The sequence below is a fragment of the Leucopleurus acutus genome (assembly GCF_964270905.1).
Source record: "Leucopleurus acutus genome assembly, chromosome: 1".
Taxonomy (NCBI): Eukaryota; Metazoa; Chordata; class Mammalia; order Artiodactyla; family Delphinidae; genus Leucopleurus; species Leucopleurus acutus.
Window position 1 is genome coordinate 130,997,303 of NC_139142.1, and position 20,389 is coordinate 131,017,691.

A 20,389-nucleotide genomic window follows, 5' to 3' on the forward strand; every position below is an offset into this window, starting at 1 on the left:
ATAAACGTGAAGTCCATGTCACTCTGAACAAACTCCTAGTTGCTCCACTTTGCTCCCTTTGACTCGAGCCCAGCTTCCTGTCCTGACACTGAAAGGCGAGTAAGAAGCTTAAGTCAATCCGCCATCCTGTGGCCACTGGGAGAACTGCACCTTCCACACGGGTCAGAAGCCGGCTCCAGAACAATGAAGTCGCAAAGCCGAAAACAATTTTTTAATCTATCATAGAGATGAGCACCTCCTAAAAGGCTCCACGGTAGTTATTAATTGGACTGGAAATTGCCTGTTTTCGTACAATTACCCATAAATGTTCCTGCGTTAAAAGGGACAGATTCGTCTATTTCTGAGTGCTTTGTTCTACAGAACAGTATGGTTAGAAGCCACCTCCAGGGTTTTGTCCAGTTAATCCTCCTGCCTCAAGGAAGGAGGCCCTTCAACCTTTCCAGGAAAAAGACATCACTGACATTTTCTGAAGAGTATCTGGAGGAAATGTCACAATCTCCTGCTAACACACACACACATGTGAAGGTCAGGGAGTCAGAGGTTTTCTCTTAAGTCAAACCCAAACATGAGCAATCCCTTTCGAATCACATTATGTGAGTTCAAGTCGGAATGTCAGCACTTACTTGCTCTGAGCCTTGTTTTTCTCATCTGTGAAGTGGGAGGGGTAAAAGTCATGCCTGATAGTTGTATCAAATGACATGTGTGCAAAAGTATGCAGTAAGGCATAAAGTGCAGTGGAAACTAGGCTCCTGGTCATTCTCATCAAATGTTTCAAGGTGGCAGAAGTAATTCATACAGGGGTAGGTGGCTCAAAATTAGGTCCTCCAACACAGAGCCAGGAGAAACAAAGAATGGGGGAGACCTTCATCACGTCCTCCTGCTTACAGAGCATGCTGAGAGGGAGCCCACTATGAACCAGTGACCTGTTAATTAGAATTCTAAGTCAAGAGTGATCACGCTCACCCATAAAATGCCAATGCGGAAGCAACACTGGCAGGGGGCAGGGAGACCCAGGGGCTCTGTGACAGAGAGCTTGCCCTGATCAGGGAAAACATCTATTCTGGATTTTCCTGAGTTCTGGTTTCAAATATTCCAGTCCATTGCTCCCATAAGGACATCTGTGTTTGCAGGGGTCTGGCAATTGGGGTTCAGGAAATACAGTCCCCAAAGCCATGGGATCTGTCGTAAGTCATCCCTGCAGTGCCCCTTTGAAACAAAGAAAGACGATCGAAAATGAGAAACCCTCACTGAGGTTTCTGGGATCCCAGTCCTGAAGTGCAGGGCTCTCACAGTCTCCGCCCTCCCCAGGGAGTTGGAGGGTGACCTCTTGAGGGAGCCCTGAACCCCAGGCTGGACCCAGAATCCTCCCAAGTCTGTAGCTGGCCCCAGCTGTCTCCTTGGACCAGGATGGGAAAAGACCCCTACTTGGAGCACTTGCACAGCTGGTAGCTGGGCGCCCTCTAGTGGAAGATGAGGGAAAGACAGATGCAAAATGAAACCTAACCCCGGCAAGCCAAGTGAGTTTTTCTCCCAGATTCTCTTTCCTCTGCTACATAATTGCCAGCACAAATCCGCTTCCACGTTGACCGGAGAGTAGACCCTGGTGCCTCTTACGATCCAGTCCAGGGAACGACCTTCGATTCATAACAAATCACAGAAACCTTGGAAATTTTTCTGAACAGCAGCTCTCTCCACCTCCAAGAAAAACAATGAAGTTGGGTTTTGGGAAGCCTGGCTCCCGTGATGTGTTTCTCACATGGTTCTCCTGGTTCAGGGAACTTTCAAGTCTGGGCATCAAATCCAGACACAGCTGTTTCAAATAGGAGGTCTGAAAACCGAGACAAATAGTGGCTGTTCTTTTTAAAACGGATCATTTCATTTGCAAAGTGTTTTGGTCTTTTTATTAGTCCTTTTAAAGCATAAAATCCACTCTGCAGCGCACACCCATTCCTGTGAACTAGATTCCAGTAATGCTTCAAGCAGACACACTCTTCCTATTTTGTGGGCATGCACGGAGGTGGGCCTACATTTTCATGTAAGTTTAAAAATTGTCATCAAAATGGAATTATTTAAGCAGTATATAAGGGTTATTAATCTTTGTTTATGATATATTTTTGCATGGTTTTTGATACTGATACAACCTAAATGTAATAACAGTATTTGAATATGGATATTTAATAGGAATATTGGGTCAAATTATAAGACCAAAGACCACTAGGATTTAATTATTAGACATCTTGTACTTGGTTCCTCTGAGCATTGAGCACCTTGCCAAACACACTGCATACACAATCTCGTTTCATCTTCCCAACACCCCCATGAAGCAGGTATTATTATCTCCATTTTATTGTTAAGGACACTAAACAGAGCCAGTAAATGATCATTCAGGGATTCACACCACACCCATCTTGTGGAAAAGCCTAGGATCTCCCCACTCTGCTTTACTGCCTCCTGTATAAATGCTATCAATGCTGGCAAGGACAGCCTACTTCCAAATTACCCTAAACCAGAGGATGCTGACTGAAGAAAAAATATTTTTTAAGACAAACAGAATTTCAAATCAGAAAAGTCAAATTAAAGTAAATGCTTAATCTGACCACAATGGCATGAAACTAGAAATCAACCACAGAAAAAGAAATGAGAAAAATATGATTACATGACACTAAACAACATGCTACTAAAAAGCTAATGGGTCAACAATGAAATCAAAGAGGAAATTAAAAAATACCTTGAGACAGGGCTTCCCTGGTGGTGCAGTGGTTGAGAGTCCGCCTGCCAATGCAGGGGACGCCAGTTCGTGCCCCGTTCCGGGAAGATCCCACATGCTGTGGAGCGGCTGGGCCCGTAAGCCATGGCCGCTGAGCCTGCGCGTCTGGAGCCTGTGCTCCGCAATGGGAGAGGCCACAACAGTGAGAGGCCTGCATACCACAAAAAAAAAAAAAAAAAAAAAATACCTTGAGACAAATGACAATGAAAACACAATCATACAAAATCTATGGGACGCAGCAAAACAGTTCTTAGAGGGAAGTTCATAGCAACGCAGGCTTTCCTCAAAGAACAAGAAAAATCTCAAATAAACAACCTGACCTACCACCTAAAAGAATTAGAAAAAGAAGAACAAACAAAACCTAAAGTCAGCAGAAGGAAGGAAATAATAAAGATCAGAGAGAAAATAAATAAAATAGAGATTAAAAAAACAATAGAAACAATCAATAAAACCAAGAGATGGTTCTTTGAAAGGATAAACAAACTTGAGAAGCCTTGGGCCAAGCTTACCAAGAAGAAAAGAGAGAGGACCCAAATAAACAAAATAAGAAATGAAAAAGGAGAAATAACAACCAACGTTGCAGTAATATAAAGTAAATGCTTAAAAGGAAAAGACTGTAGTAGTAACATTCAGCAGAAAGTTTTCATACAAAGATGTCTTTAGAAATGTCCTAAATAGTGTCTCCAATCCAAATTACACAAATAGACTTGGAACTCTGAAGACCAAAATCAAACTGTACACAAAACAGTGGTGAATATTCCCAGGAGGACACAACATCCAAATTTATCAAAAGCACAGCTTTTGAGTAACAGATTTGAAAACACATTTAGAGATGCTCTTTGCAAAAAGAAGACTTCGGCTTTTCTTTGGAACATTTTCTAAAACGTTATAAATAATGTAAAAAATAACTTAAAATGATTAATTAATCTTAAACTTCACCTTTCCTAAAATTAAATGCCTCCAGTCTAAAGGTTTGGCTGCTTGATCTAGGAGGAATTTCATTAGCATTTATAAACTGTTAGTGTAAATATCCCTTCAAGAGACACATATGATTATTTTAATTCCAGAAGCCAATTCAGCGTTTATAAAAGGTAACTAAATCCGTCAGCATACCCATCCATTTTCTTTTTGCATTTGTAAGACTGTGCTTCCTAATTTAATTCTGAAGTGTACAATTCAAGTGTGTTTAGATTAATGATAATTATGCACATATTAATATATGTTTACTTTATGGCAATAGAATTAAAATAGGGAAATTTTAATCTCAAAATTTCAAGAGCAGTGAAAATGAGGAAGTTTCCTTAGACCTGATTGTTTCTTCCTTACCTTGGTGCCTCCCTAGGCCAAATGGCCCAGATAAGCAGAGACTGGTTACTCCTGGGTCCCCAGCCAGTGCAGGGTTTGACACATGGTTGGTGCTCACTGACTGTTTCTTTAATTGACCTGTACTAACAACTTCTGGGTTGCAGTTTTGATCCCTAGCAAAGTCTCTAAATGTCACCAAGGACAAACGTACCTGCCATTCTTTAGAAGAACTCCAAGCTCACTGCAACCAGGGCTTTTTACTCTTGGGTCAAACCACTCACTGCACTAAAGGGTTGGCGGGGCTTTCAGAACCAATCTGTTAGGTGCCCATCAGGTAGACAGGCTCAGAGAGGTGAGGGCAGCCCTGAGACCCCTACCCAGGCCTTCCCATTGCAAACTGGTGCTCCTTTCTTTTTTTTTTTTTTTTTTTGCGGTACGCGGGCCTCTCACTGTTGTAGCCTCTCCTGTTGCGGAGCACAGGCTCCAGACGCGCAGGCTCAGAGGCCATGGCTCACGGGCCCAAGCCGCTCCGCGGCATGTGGGATCTTCCCGGACCGGGGCACGAACCCAGGTCCCCTGCATCGGCAGGCGGACTCTCAACCACTGCGCCACCAGGGAAGCCCCGGTGCTCCTTTCTTATGCCTGTGCAGCTGGGGCCTCAGGGCATGCCCACATCTCAGCAAAGCAGCATCTTCAAGATAAATCCCAAGAGCTCTTCTCTCCCACAATGGCTAACCAGCTGCCCCATTCTCTGAGTGGGGTAGTCCAGGCCAACACAACAAGCAGTGTGATGGGCCTCGCTTCATGCCGAGGTAGGTGAGTGCAGAGTCTCTTCCGCTCGGCGCCTGGTAACTGGAAAAGGGGGCAGATTACAAAAGGGGATTTGAGGGAACAGAAGTGAAAATCAAAAGGTGCAATCAAATGCAGGTAACAGAGTCGTCGGAGCTGCCCCTAATCATACCCTCCACTATGGTCTGTGTTGGATTGGGTCTCCCGTTTGGATGATCAGCCCCACAAAGACAAGAACCATCCTGGAAGGAGACGTGCAGCATTTCTTTACGCAAAGGCACTCCACATATTCTGTCCCAGGAAGAATAAAAGACATGGCAAGCTTCCTCAAAGAGCAAAGGAGGGGAAGATTATCTTTCTACAGGGGGCCACATTATCCGTGTTTATCGCTGTTTTGACAAAGAGGTTGAATCAAAAACAAACGTTTCTAGAAGCAACAAGCTAACTGGCCAAAGGCCTGGTTTCTTAATTAATTCATCAGCTCAGCCCAAAGACATGTCTGTTTCAAATATGTGCGTCCTGCTTTAGAAGGGGGAGTTTTCCAATGGAAATGATTAATCGGTGGCTAAATTGAGATACACTTGGGGCTGGGCTGCCAATGTAAATGCTAACGAGGGCCCGCAGAAGGTCAGAAGCTTTCTGAATTCGAACTAGGTTCCTGTCAGGCATAGTAGATCCAGAAATATTTTCTTACGCAGAAAACCTCCTTAGTGTGGATTGCCAAAGTGATTCAAGCCAGCCTCTGCTCTATCAGTGAAATTAAAAAGTTAGGTAGAGCTAATTAAGAGTGTAAACTATCACTTAACTTACCTTTCAAGCATTCTCAATTACCTTAGAAGCAGCAATTGACAATCACTCGCTATATGAGATATGAATCAACTTTATCTGATTCATTAAAGCAGGTCCCCCAGAGCCCTGGCCAGACCATACTTTGATAGCCTAGTTTAAGTGACTGAACCATTTGTACCTGAAAGCAAAAGAATTGACTTTCTTTAAATATTGCCTTCTGCACAGTCTGTTTTTTCGTTCCATTTTACAGCACTTCTCTCTTCCAGGAAACAAGTACCTGCACTATGTGTAGTAGCAGATGTCTGACTTCTTTTCCTTGTTCTCGTGGGCAGGCCCGCCTTCCCTGGGACCGAGTTCCTCGCTCTGTAAAACGAGGGGGCCTCGTCTCCCAAGTTCATGGGTCCCCTTTGTTGCAGCTGCCATCCCCGGGTCAGAATCAGACCCAGCCCCTTTGGCTGGGAGACCCTCAAATGTCAGAAATCTCTAATGTCAACATCCCCAAATGTCAGAAATCTCTTGGGAAAATCAGTTTCTCCAGAGGAGAAGAATATCCGTCCTGACAGCCAGTGTCTGGGGAGCGTGAGGAAAGAAGGGGAAGCAGGCGGGGGGTCTGCTTCATAACATGTTCATTCTCCCTGAGGTGCTCTCCATCTTCAGTGTAGCACCTCAAACTGAGGTCGATCTCTCTGGGGCACTAACTGCCACACCCATCACACCTCTGCACACCTGTCTCCTTCGAAGTCCAGAGAAGGGAGATTAGCTGGCTGTGAGAGGCTAGAGAGACGGGAACCTAATTAATTCTTTTCAAGACTTTCAGCGCATCCCCCTCTGTTCACCTCCGCCCAAAATACAGCCCTCTTTACGCTATAAGGCTTCCCAAATGCTTCTCAGTGTACTCAGCCGCTCACGACTCTTTGGTATCCTCCCAATCCCCACAGAACCATCTAAGTGTCAGCTCTATCCAGTCTGCTAAACCCATTACGGTCAAATCTGTCACATCTCCAACCCCGTCCTCCCCTTGTAGGTCTGTTCTTTTTTCTTTGCTTTGCGTTGTCTGCATGGGGGGAGGGAGAGCAGCTCCATGCATGGTTCCATCTTGCTTTGTTTCAGCAGACATCCCCAGCGGAGATCCATTATGTATTTGGTCCTCCCCCTCTCCCCTGCTTTCCCTCCTTGACATTTGCCAAGACCCAGAGTCACTTCAACATTTGCTGTCTCCCTCCCAGCCTCCCCTCTCACCAGGAGCCACCCCCTTGCAGGTCAGTCCTTTCTTTAGAGAGTGCGTGGAGCTCTGCGGAGAGAAAGCCCTTCCACATTCTGGGCTCCCTTCATCCAAGGATGAGGGCGTCCAACTTCCCTGGCTCTGCTAACAGTTCTTCAGTCCAAATATTATCCTGGCCATCAGGCCATGCTTTTCTTCTCTCCCTCTCTCTTTTCTTCCTCCCTCCCTCCCTCCCTCCCTCCCTCCCTTCCTTTGTTTTAAATGTGACATGTTTTGTGTACATAAAGTGTGAAAAATAATCTTATAAATACTCATGTCCTTATCACCTGGATTGAACAGATACTGACATTTTGCCGTTTTGCTAACGATCTCTCTTTTACTTGTGAAGAACAAATCATGGCAGATATCACTTTTGGGGTTCAACTTCCTGTTTCTTGAAGGTCATCTTTTAGTAATTTTTAAAAAAAGGATCTGAAAGTGGAAAACTTTTTTTTCCCTGAAAATGGAGTTATTTAACCCTCATTCTTGAATGATAATTTAGCTGATTAAAGACAAGTAGGTACACAGTTGGTTTTCTCTCAACAATTTGTAGATATGCCACTGCCTCCAGGGCCCTATTGTTGAGAATTCTGCTAATCATTGATCCTTTGTCAGTCATATGTTTTTATCTGGTTTTCAATTTTTCTCTTTGTATTTGCACTGGTATAGTCTCAATCCAATGTGTGTTAGGTTTGGATTTATTTTTATTTATCCTGCTCTGGGCTCACCTTTTTTCCTGCATTTGTCAAATCAAATCTTTCTTAAACTCTTCTGGAATACATCAACCATTTCTCTATTCTCTCCTTCTAGGACTTAGATTAGAAATACGTTGGATATTCTCAGTCTGTCCTCTATGTTGCTTAACTTCTGTTTTATATTTTCCATCTCTTTTTCTCTACTGCATTCCAGGAAATATAATGAGTCAGTTCTATCTTCCAATCCACTAATTCTTACTTTAGCTATGTTTAATTTACTATGGTCGCTCTGAAACTGTGGCCCTCAGATTGGGACTTGAACCCACAGTCTTTTAACTGAGATCACACACCTGGTCTCAGGACTTAAGCTCAGGTTCTTGATGTCTCGTGGCAGAAAGACTTCAGTGAGAGACAAGGTGATAGGTAAGAAGTGGGTTTATTTAGAGAGAAACACACTCCACAGAGTGTGGGCCATCTCAGAAGGCAAGAGCAGCCCCAGGGAATGCGGTTGTCAGTTTTTATGGGCAGGGTAATTTCATAGGCTAATGAGTGGGAGGAGTATTCCAGTTACTTTGGGGAAGGGGAGGGGATTTCTAAGAATTGGGCCACCACCCACTTTTTGGTCTCTGATGGTTTGGCCTTGGAACTGTCATGGCACCTGTGGGTGTGTCATTTAGCTTACGGATGTGTTACAGTGAGTGCCTGCTGAGGCTCAAGGTCTAGCGGTCTGCTATCTTGGACCTATTTGGTCCTAATCAGTTTATGTCATGTCCTTGGGCTACGTCATTCTTTTAAAGGTTGTGCCCTGCCCCCTTCCCTCCTGCTTCAGCTGTCCATTGATTTTTTTTATTTCAATATTTTTCATTTCTAGAAGATCTATTTGGTTCTCATTCTAATTTGCCTCTTTCTTTTTTCTTTAATAGTATCTTGTTTTTAATCCTTCTTTTAAAGCACATCCACTTAATATTTTTTATTGGATATTTCTTTTTCTAATTTCTTGATAATTTAATCCAACCCTTTTGCTGATTTGGTAAATTAACCTGTGCAAATTAATCCACATGGGTAATATCTGTAATCTTTTCTCCAAAGCAAGGACTCCAACAAAGTTACAGGTGACAGGGCTGGGCAGCAGGGGAGCCTTCTGAGGGGGTGATTGTCTCAGTCCATTTGGATTGCTATAACAAAAATACCATAAACTGGGTGCCTTATAAGCAATAAACTATTTCTCATAGTTCTGTAGTCTGGAAGTCCAAGATAATGGTGCTAGCAGATATGCTGTCTGGTGAGAGCCCACTTCTTCACAGACAAGATGGTGGTGCCTTTTTGCTGTGTCCTCACATGCAGGAAGGAGGCAAGGGATCTCTTGAGGTCTCTTTCATAAGGGCACTAATCTCATTCATGAGAGCCGCAATCTCATAATCTAATTACCTTCCAAAGGCCCCAACTCCTTAATGCCATCACCTTGTGGCTTGCAATTTCAACAACTGAATTTTGGGGACTGAATTCAGTCCATTGTAGTGTTATCTCATGGAGAACCTAGGTTGGCCTGGTGCTACGTGATGACTGCATTACACAGCCTGGATCCCAAGACAATTATAGGGCACTGCTAAGGGTAAAGCTCTGAGAAATAAGATCAGGATTCCATTTTCAGAGCAATAAGCTGGCCCTAGACTAGGCCATTCCTCTTCAGAGGCCATCCAGGGGGCTCTCTATTAGCACTCTGCCCCCTCCACACCAGACCATTCTCACACACGATGACTAGCCACACTACCTCACACTTCCTCTTCTTTTTCTATTAAAGGCTTTGTGGAGGGGAAGCTGGAGCGAAGTGAGAGAGTAGCACTGACATATATACACTACCAAATGTAAAACAGATAGCTAGTGGGAAGAAGCTGCATCGCACAGGGAGATCAGCTCGGTGCTTTGTGACCACCTAGAAGGGTGGGATAGGGAGGGTGGGAAGGAGACGCAAAGAGGGAGGGGATATGGGGCTATATGTATACATATAGCTGATTCACTTTGTTATACAGCAGAAACTAACACAACATTGTAAAGCAGCTATACTCCAATAAAGATGTTTTAAAAAAAAAAAAAAAAGATTTCCCATAGCATACCAAAATGTTCTTGTTTATTAAAATACTGTATTACTGTCATCCAACTTTTCTGGAACACATTTACCATAAAAAATGAGAACTTTCAAAATGCAAAAAAAATAAAAAAATAAAGGCTTTGTGGTTTAAAAAAAAAAACCACACACACATACACCTCATTGGTCATTAAAACATACATATGTCTATGGGGATATTGTGGGAAAGAGGGAATAAGCCCTCCTTGAAGTAACACATCTCACACTTGGAACTAACAATGTTAAAACCCATCACTTTGTCCATAACTGTATAATCCATGCAGAGCACAAAAAGGCAGATCTGGTCCAGAGGTCTTATTTTTCAAAGGAAGAAACTGAGACTGAGAGAGGTAAAGGGATTTTTTTCAGGGTCTTTCGATTTTTAAATTTGTAGTAGCACACAAATTCACTCTTACTTTTAGTAAGAGATAAAAGGGATAATAACATTCTTATATAAATAGAAGTTACAAGACTAATAAGTTATAATCAAGAGGAAAAGCAGTACAATAGTGAGGACATTTTACTTCATGTAAGTAATTAATCAGTTGGGATACTTATACTATTACTATTAGAAAGGTAGTAGAAAATATGGGATTGCCCAGGTACCAGTCTGCCTAAGTTGTCTCTGGCAACACTCACTCAGATCAGGTACCACATCTGAGAGGGACATGGATGAATGTTGTATTTAGGGAAGTGCCATCAAGATTATGGGATGACCTGAACTTATGTCTAATCAGGGATGGTTTAGGTAGAAAGAGATGAGAACTTGAAGACCTACATGCTTTACTGAATGACTGGCAGGACATGAGGTCAGCCTTCAATTCTATTACTCAGTCCTTCCATATACAGGCTTCCATTTATATAAGGTCGTTGTTTTAAAGAATCATTCACTAAAGGATGGGTGGTTTTATCCAAGGTCAAGAAGATGGTAATATATAATTTCGTAAAGATTCTATGATTCCATCATGAAAGGCTTAAAATATCTGTGACTAAAGGGACTTCCAACTACTCTTACAATATAAACAGAGTTACTAGGTAGGCTCAGTATCCAGAATTTAAAGCCATTGGATTTACAGTTGGAATTAGGTCTTTAATTTGTAATTTACATAGTTGAAGGTTTTCACCTATTATGTGGGACTAAAGGGAGTAAATGGTTTTCACGTCTTCAGCTGTAAAAATAAAAGTTCTCAGAGTTTAATAAAACATTCCGTCATGTAAAACAAAACCTGTATTTCTTCTCTCTGAACTAGGAATACATGTGTAATGCTGGGGGAAATTCATCCCATGAGAAGGACATCAGCCAGCAGAGGAAAGAGCAGTTATAACTGGACTTCATCTGTATAAAAAGTCATTCTTACTCTAATGGCCCCAAGGATTGGGACTGAGTTCAAAGGATGGCAGCCACAGGAAAACAGATCTATGCTTAATATAAGGACCTTCCAACCATGGACTATTATCAGTCTATGAAATGAAGTACAACTAAAACAAAGGCCCCCAAGGGAATTATTTTCTCCAAAAAGAGTGATAGTACTAATTAAAAATGAATCCACTTGACATAAAAGCATTATTGGTGTTTCTAAAAGAGCTACATTATAATTTAACATTAATTGATTGAGTCATTAGTTTTAAATAGAACAGGCAATATATTCTTATTCACCAGTCTAAGTCATGGGTAATCAGTCTTTATGGCCCTTACAAAACAATGTTTTCAATAGTATCCATTCACCACCTAGATTGTCATAATAGTCATGCAAAATTTCCACTCTGTTCATTTGGGGTCAGCTCCGAAGGAGCATTTTCTAGGTCTCTAAACTTTAACCAAAGGAATCTTTTACATGGGCAAGCAGTTATTTCCTGCAATGTATTTCCGGTCAATAATTCCAGATATATTAAAATGTCACACAGACCTTTAACTATTCCAGAATCTCTCAGGAGTATGACTCCCTTATCTTGGCTTAAAGAAAAAAAAAAAAATCTACTACTTCCATTACACAGCTACTGATATTCCAATCACTGCAGAGTCCAGGAAATCTTTAATGAAAAAGTTAACTCTGTTAATACTCTAATTCATGCCCTCCTCCCCCCCCCCCCCACTACTTCTGTAAGTGTGAATCACTGTGAATTGAATGAAGTAAGGAAGATTTGATCAGAAGTATCAAAGTAGGTTAAGAATCTCCAAAAGAGCTCTGCAGGGAAGGGAGATATGTCCTGTTCAGGTGTGCTTCTTAATCTAAACCATCAGTAAGTGCTTGCTTATCTCATTTGCAGCACCATCCTCTGGTGAATCTAAAATGTTACAGTTTCCACTCAAATTGCAATCTTTGAACACCTGCTCATGTTACATTATTACTCTTTCATATGACCTACTATGCTTAAAAACATGTAACTTCCTCCAGTGAGCCCCTAGCTAGTTGGGATACAGTATGCATCTTGGGCATTTTTTTCATGCCTCTAACAACAGAATTTTCTAATGGCTTGATTATGGTGTAACACCATAATCACGTATTTGATTCTTCGTTCTGACCATGCATTAGAAATAGAGACAAGTTTTAGGTCCTAGCCAAAATTATTTCTTGATGTTTACACCTCAAAAGCTCTATTTTCTAGTAAACTGTCACAGTAATATCAGATCAGGGGTTCCCTGGTGGCAAAGTGGTTAGAATCCACCTGCCAATGCAGGGGACACAGATTTGAGCCCTGGTCCGGGAAGATCCCACATGCCGCGGAGCAACTAAGCCCGTGCGCCACAACTACTGAGCCTGCGCTCTAGAGCCTGTGAGCCACAACTACCGAGCCCATGTGCCGCAACTACTGAAGCCTGCGCACCTAAAGTCCGTGCTCCACAACAAGAGAAGCCACTGCAATGAGAAGCCTGCGCACCGCAACAAAGAGTAGCCCCCGCTTGCCGCAACTAGAGAGACTGTGCGCAGCAACGAAGACACAACGCAGCCAAAAAAAAAAAAAAAAAAAAAAAAAATTAGATCATATGTAAGAATTCTCTAAAGAAAAAAAAATTCAGACAAAGGGCCAGTTTAGATTTCAAGTGCTACTATGGGAAGTGCTTGTGTCACTGTTAGACCTAAAACATAGAGTAGGCGAAAATACATAGATAATTTTGAGATAAGGGTATAAGGTTCTGAAAGAAATCCAAGAGGCCAACATCAGTCATGTTCATTCAATATTGACACAAGTATCCTCATGTCTAAGAAAGAAGGGGAAGAGGTGGAGGTAAGAAAGAGAAGCTGGTAGGTGATGAATCCTAATTTCTGCTTCTATCTCACCACAGGATTTTGGGTAAATTATTTAGTGTCTTGTTTCTGTCCCATCTCTAAGATTAATTTTATATTGATAGTATAATGTAGAGGTTGATATTCTTCTGTAAAGGTTCAGAGAGTAAATATTTTAAGTTTTGCTGGTCATATTGTCTCTGTCACAACTACCCATTTCTGCCATTGTAGTGTGGGAACAGCATTACCAATGCAAATGAATTACCAATGCAACAGCATTACTAATGTGTTCCAATAAAACTTTACTTACAAGAACAGATTATTTGGGGACTTCCCTGGCAGTCCAGTGGTTAAGACTCCATGCTTCCACTCTAGGGGGCACAGGTTCAATTCCTGGTCGAAGAACTAAGATCCCACACGACGCGCAGGGCACGGCCAAAACAAAAAAACAAAAAAAACACCAGATTATTTGGTCCATGGGCTGCAGTGTGCCAGTCACTGGTATAACATCTATTGATACTTAATAAAGAGAATTCAATAATATCCAGAGAGGTGCCATTAAAAAGATAAAATAATGTATAAAGAAAGAAGGCTTAGAAGATGACAAAAGAGGAAAGCAGTTTGTGTGACAGAAAAACTAGTATTATAAGGTAAATGTTTTCTACAAAAACAAATAATAAAACCCAAAGACCAAGATCTGAAGTCTTTTTTTGATGAATATTATTTATCGTGGAACTTAAACCACAACTGGGGAAATTTAAGCATTATGGTCAATCTCTGGAGAAGTCACTTGGTCATTCTTCCAGATAAAAATACTACTAACGAATTAAATCTTCTTTGTAAAGTGTTCACTATTATCTTAGTGGATACTATCAACCTAGAGGATCATATTATGGCCTATTTCATTACCATTCTAATTATTTTCACACTAGAGGTCAATTCTAAAAACTTTTCATCCACCAGATATTTACTTAATTAATACACTAGGAGACAGAAATCATGACTATGTTCTTCTGTCTTTTTTTCTCCAGAGTTGTCATGAATCTTTATGAAGCACCATCATATGGCAACATTTCAGTCTCCTACATGTCGATGCCAATTACTTTGAATGCTTTATCAAAACAATTTGCCAGCATAACTAAAATGAAACATTGGTACGATCTGAAGAGGGAAGAAAATCCTGTTGTTCCTCATGGCTTCTCCTACAGTTTATGACATTTCCAAAATTCGGGAAGCAGCTTTAATAAACTGATAATTTTAAGGTTATACAGATTTACAATTTATCTAACTCCTGGGACCAGATGTGTTTCACAATACAGAATTTTTCAAATTTTAGAAAGGCAATACGGTTCATATACCACATAGCTTGTACCCCTCCAGTGAAGTCTGGAGCAGCACCTCATAATCAAATACATTAATTTTGCTACAGCCAAACTCATTTACACAAATAGAATAAAGACCACAAATAGCCTCATGTCAGTTCAGTTCAGATTTTGCTGTCAAATGTTGCTGTCGCAAACTTACAAAAAACCTTTTGGCTTTCAGGGCTTTTTCAATTTTTGAATTTTGTTAGGGACAGAGGGTCTGCAGTATATAAAAACAAAACAAACAAAAAGTTTTTCCGAAGGCTTTTTCAGTGCAAAGAGATGCTCAATGTTGAGTATTTGAATGATACAGCCCTGTAATGGAAGCATAAATTCAAGAACGATAAGCCTAAATTCTACTATAGGCACAATTACTGAGAAAAATGGGCTCCCTCTGTTCCAGGGAGTCTCAATTTCTTTTCAGAGTCAATACACACATAGCATAGAATCCTCTTTCATCAGTATTAATCGTCATTCTCACAGGGATTCTCAAACAAAAGGGCTTGTGCCTCAAGGATAGATGATTTTGATATGAGTAATCTCCTATCCCTTAAAAATCTTTGGTTTTCTCCCCAGTAAAAAGATGGTTCTTCTAGCTCTGGCAGTAATTGCAATTCTGTAATTTAACTGCAGAGCTCTTCAAGAGTTTGATTACTTTAAATCCAGAGCATTAACTTTTTGGTCCCAGGTGTACCTTAGAAATATACAGAAACCACTGTGAAAAATACAGATGTCCAGACAACACCACATCAATACATTTAGAGGCCCACAGCACCAAAAGGGTGATAGTCATCTCCCTTATACATAATTCAAAATAAAAACAATACTAAATCATGAAACACATGTAAAGAAATCCATCCTAGATCAGATTTTTCTTATGAGTCTTTGAATCTTTTGTGCTTTTTTACATTTTGATGCCCCTGTTTTGCTATATTCCTCAGGCTATTCTTCCTAGTGGATAACCCAGTACCGGGAAAGCCTTCAGACTTGTAGTTTGAGTTCCCAGTGGCAGGAGGTGGAGGATGGGAGACAAAAAAACGGAGAGACAGAGACAGATGGGGTGGAAGCCCCCCAAACTGCCGTGCAGTCTAAGAAAGGTTCTGCAAGGCCACTGAGGAGTCTTCAAGCCGAAGTCGGCTGTCAGAGGAGCTCCCTGTCTCCCAGGGGTGGGCCTGCCCAGCATCCTTGCCACCCACAGTCAGCGACTGACAGAAAGCATGGAAGACATGGCAAGTGGGGCCACAAATTCAAAGTGTGGCAGCTGGTCACATCTGTTCTCTGTATTCTCTCAGTATTGAAGATCTGTGCCACTGGTCTCCAGTGTGGTAAAGGGGCTCCACACCCCCAGGAAAAACCTTTTCCTGCCTAGCATCTTTTTTTTTTTTTTAATTTATTTTTGGCTGCGTTGGGTCTTCATTGCTGTGCGCAGGCTTTCTCTAGTTGTGCATGAGCAGGGACTACTCTTCACTATGGTGCACAGGCTTCTCATTGTGGTGGCTTCTCTTGTTGCAGAGCACGGGCTCTAGGCACACAGGCTTCATTAGTTGTGGCACGCGGGCTCAGTAGTTGTGGCTCGCGGGCTCTAGAGCGCAGGCTCAGTAGCTGTGGCACACGGGCTTAGTTGCTCTGTGGCATGTGGAATCTTCCTGGACAAGGGATTGAACCAGTGTCCCCTGCATTGGCAGGAGGATTCTTAACCACTGCGCCACCAGGGAAGCCCCTGCCTAGTATCTTTTAAAGCTCTTGGGAACTAAATTCAATATCCTGTGACAAACCATAGTGGAAAAGAATACGAAAAAGAATATATATACATACATACATATATATGTATAACAGAGTCACTCTGATGTACAGCAGAAATTAACACAACATTGTAAATCAACTATACTTCAATAAAAAAATTTTTAAAAAGCTCTCTGTAACTATTAAACTAAGTTCTCACAAAAAGTAAAAGCAAGTATTATTGAGTATGTAACATAAACCCACAAAGTTTTCACACCTGTAAACAATGCACTGAATGTTTTATTTCTCTCAGATGCAAGCAGTTGACTCTCAAAGCATTTAAAAAAACACAATAGACATTATTACACTTTATTAATGAATTACTTCTGTCCCAGGGGATTAAATCAAATAAAAATGGTACAAATATTTGGAATTTTATTTCTGAGTCAACTGAGATGATGAATTTATGGGTTTCTATAAATTACTTTTTCTTAGTTCAATGTTTTGTACATGCCATCAGTACAATATAATTACTTAAATATTTAGGATATTGTCAATAGCTGTGATTCATATGAAAAATATAATCAGATACCTCAAATTCCTGATTAAGTCAGTTTTAAAAGGCACAAAATATTAGTACACTTGAATAAAGTGCAATTAACAGAAATTCTGCTTAAAGCTAGAAGTTTTGAATGTAATACTTTCCTTGACAGAAAAAAAAAGTGATGGTGAAAAAGGCAAAGACCACCATAACATATCAAATATTTAGGGCATTAGTTATTATACCCCTTGTTTCGGAGTCTACTGTAAATTTATAACCAGGAAAATTTTTTAAAGTTGTAAGGCCAGTCTTAAAAAACAAGAATAAGGATAGTAGAAACATTACCACACATATCAACAAAAACAGAGCAAACCAAGTTTGTGCACAACTTCATTTCATCATTAATTCAGTGATTTGAAGTAAATGCCATGTTAAAAACCATGAGCAAATTTAAAGATTCATCCAAGGAAATTAAGTACTTTTGAGCATTTTTAAAAAAGCTTTAATAGGCAGTGCATCTCTGACCAGCACAAATGGGATGCAGAAAGAACAAAAATGAGAGTGTATGGAGCTGATTCTTACAGGCCTGCTCGCTCAAAGGATACTACCAATGATTTTCCTCAGTGTTGTTAGATGCCTTACTTTATTTATATATAAAGCAGCTAGAGCTCTTTCATTATTCCTACTAAGTATTTAAAATACATTTCTACATATGCATTAAAATTAAGTGTTAATTATGATGCCCTTAAAAATCTTTCAACTTATAAAATACAAGTTCTAGAAATATAAAAATATTCATTTTTTTCATGTTTCTGACTCTTGAAAAACTTAAAGTGCAATATTTTCATGCATCAGCACATTGATCATGCCATATAAGTTCATCTCGAAACACCATGTAAATAATTTCCAAAACTTCCAGAGAACAGAGTATAGATATTTTAAGGTTTGATTTTCCATTTGTCTTTATATTACAGTGCAAGGAGGAAAAATAAGCGCCAAATCAAAACGTGTTTTTATTAGGAGAAAATAATGCTTTCATGAAAAGAAAATAGGAAACATGTCATGCCTCCCTTTAGTGGTTTTTCTTAAGTCAATCACCTGGTTTACCAAAAATGTTGTATCAGTTCAATTATTGAACAAAATATACAACATTTGTTCAAAGACTTGTCCATAAAAGCTCTCACAGAACACTAGTCATTCTAAGCTCCTTTCTTATTTTTCAGTATGGACTTTAATTAAAAACAAGCTATTACCCTTTGTTTCACAATTTTAATGGAAATTTCACTCTGAGTTTAAAGTGATATTTCTTTAAGGGTCTGACCCATCCAGGTGGCAGTGTAGAAGCGGACTGCTATCATACACACAGCTGCAAAATTAGAGCCAAAACTAAGGGGGAAAAATGGAAAATCCAAAACTAACTACTCTAGAAAAAAATTCCAAAACTAAAGGCTTCCTTGAAGAAGAGTGGTTTACAGACAAGACTGTGATTGGTTTTTCTCCCAGCTGCAGCCCCCTGGGATCTGTGATTAAGATGGCATTTGGGGCCTGAGAAGTTTCAGTGATGATTGCTTCATCAATTTTTGCTGTTGTCTCATTGACCATGCATCCTCAATGGCACGACATGCTCTCTGGAAAACAAAATATTTACCATGAATGGTAAAGACAAGTACAGGCTCACATGGTGGAGGAGAAAGGGACAAAACCAAGGGTATGAGCTCTCCACACAGGTACAAAGACAAGAATACACAGTTAATACACGTCATGCTAAGACCCTTCTGCCCTGTTAAGCCCACAACATATTATTTTAAGCATATATATCCATCCAAAGCTATAACTAGTAGATCTTTTGGGAAAAGTAGTAAGTATTGTTAATTATAACATTTTATTTCAACTTGCAGTGAAAACACTGAGAGGGCATTCTTTAAAATAAATCATTTACCTCTGCTGTGGTGACATCCTGCAGGTAAATTTTCTGGACACAGCCTTGATTGGCACTGTCTCTTTTTTGGAACAGACCTTGTTTCTGTTTCAAAACAAACAATGACAGGAAAGAAATTATTATGGGGAAGAAAAAAAATCATAACCTTTAACTGAGTGCTTAAATGTCAACTCTATTTTATAATCACTAGACTAACCAAATACACATATTCGGTATGATAAGAAATAAATCATTTTGGTACAAGGATAGTGGTTCCATATGTGAGTTGTTAGAATTTATGAAATTGGATGAGTATATATCTATCTGCATAAAATGATGGCTTTCTGCAGGCAATGATAAATAGCCTACAGAAATACCACTTGGTAACTCATCACATCTGACAAATCAAAAAACCCTTCATTTCCTTGGCCGATAGATAAAATTCTTATATAATGTAAAACACACTGAGTCAATTCTCACCACTGATGTGAAAGAAAAGTGATAACTGAGGAAACTGTAATATACATGCATAGTGACACAATCTCTCCTAGTCTAAAAACTATGTTTCATATACCAAGGCATTTCAATTTTGAAACTCTACAATGAGGTAAGGCTGAAATACAAAATGGAATGGTTTCATGGTAGTTTCTTTTACTTGTAAACTTGTATGAAAAGAAAGTTAATTAAAGGATAATAGTACTTATATCTCTAACTACTGAATTTTATGATAAACATTTTTCAGATAGTTTCAGGAATAGAGATATTGTTTAGGAAATATCCTAAACCTAAACAATAAAAAATTATTGTTTAGGAAAAAATATAGAAATTACCATCTTTGGAATAGTAATTTCTAGTTTTTTTTAAAGAGGTGAAAATAAGTTTATATCATATATAATAAAAATTATACATTTCAAAGTAAAGTGAGTTTATGAACTAAGCAAAAGATGGGGTATCATTTTTGGTAATTACTTGCTATATAATTAAAAAGTTTTTCCATAGAAAATGTAGAGGAAAGACATGAAAGCATTATTACATAATTAAAATGCATTAGCCTTCTATAAATGTCAGATATTATTAAATGTGAATGTTTTAGACATAATATTTATAATAATCTCCTAAAAGCCTAAAATGGGGAATCTTTCCAGAAGTATTTAAGATTATAGCAAAATAGTATCCATATGAAGTTAAAAAAAAACACTTCTACTCAATAATGCTTTATTCTACCAAAAAGAAACCTAATTCTTTCAGTGAACAAATTTAATATTTCACTCAATGCAATCAAGGACTGTCAGAAACTAAAGTACAGAACACAAATACAGCTTTCCTTACTTTTCAGCATATAATAATAATAATACTTCAAACATTTTATTCAGTTAACTATAAAACAGAGTCAGAAAGCACTGGTTTCCATTCATTTAACAAACTCCTGGTTCTAAAGGTGTGATTCATGTTTTCTTACCTCAACTGAAATTTTGAGCAGATTTCCATCAACAATAGGAGACTGTACAAAATCTTCAAATGGATACTGCCAGTCTACAGACACATGGCCTAGGATTTCAACTTCCTTTATACACAACACTCGTCTATTTTGCAAAAGGAAACAAAAACACATAGGTAGTGATAAAGACAGTTAATTACTCTAATATTTCACTCTGCTGGACAGTATTACTTGCTCAGTAAGCATTATAACCTGGCACACTAAAAAACGTATGCTTCACATTAAAAAAAAAAGGTAACTGTCAAATAAAGAGCAAACATGGCACAAGTAACAAAGCAGACCTTTAAGAATTCCCCTTCTGCCAATCTTGCAAAATTCAGAAAAGTGTCTTTTTAAAATTTTTTTTAACTGAACAGAAAACTGAAATCATGCTCTTTAAAACACATAA

The 20,389-nt window shown here is 39.5% G+C and overlaps 1 protein-coding gene across 1 annotated transcript in view; it reads right to left on the reverse strand.

Annotated features, from left to right (window-relative positions):
• Window positions 1–16,242: 16,242 nt before the first annotated feature.
• VPS13C (vacuolar protein sorting 13 homolog C) overlaps window positions 16,243–20,389 on the reverse strand; it is a 172,940-nt gene continuing 168,793 nt past the window's right edge. The window contains exons 81-83 of the mRNA XM_082842024.1: window positions 19,963–20,086; window positions 18,525–18,608; window positions 16,243–18,213 (exon numbers count right to left, since the gene is read on the reverse strand). Of these exons, the coding sequence (XP_082698150.1) occupies window positions 18,112–18,213; window positions 18,525–18,608; window positions 19,963–20,086 (310 nt within the window). The 3' untranslated portion in view covers window positions 16,243–18,111. The remainder of the gene's footprint in view (window positions 18,214–18,524; window positions 18,609–19,962; window positions 20,087–20,389) is intronic.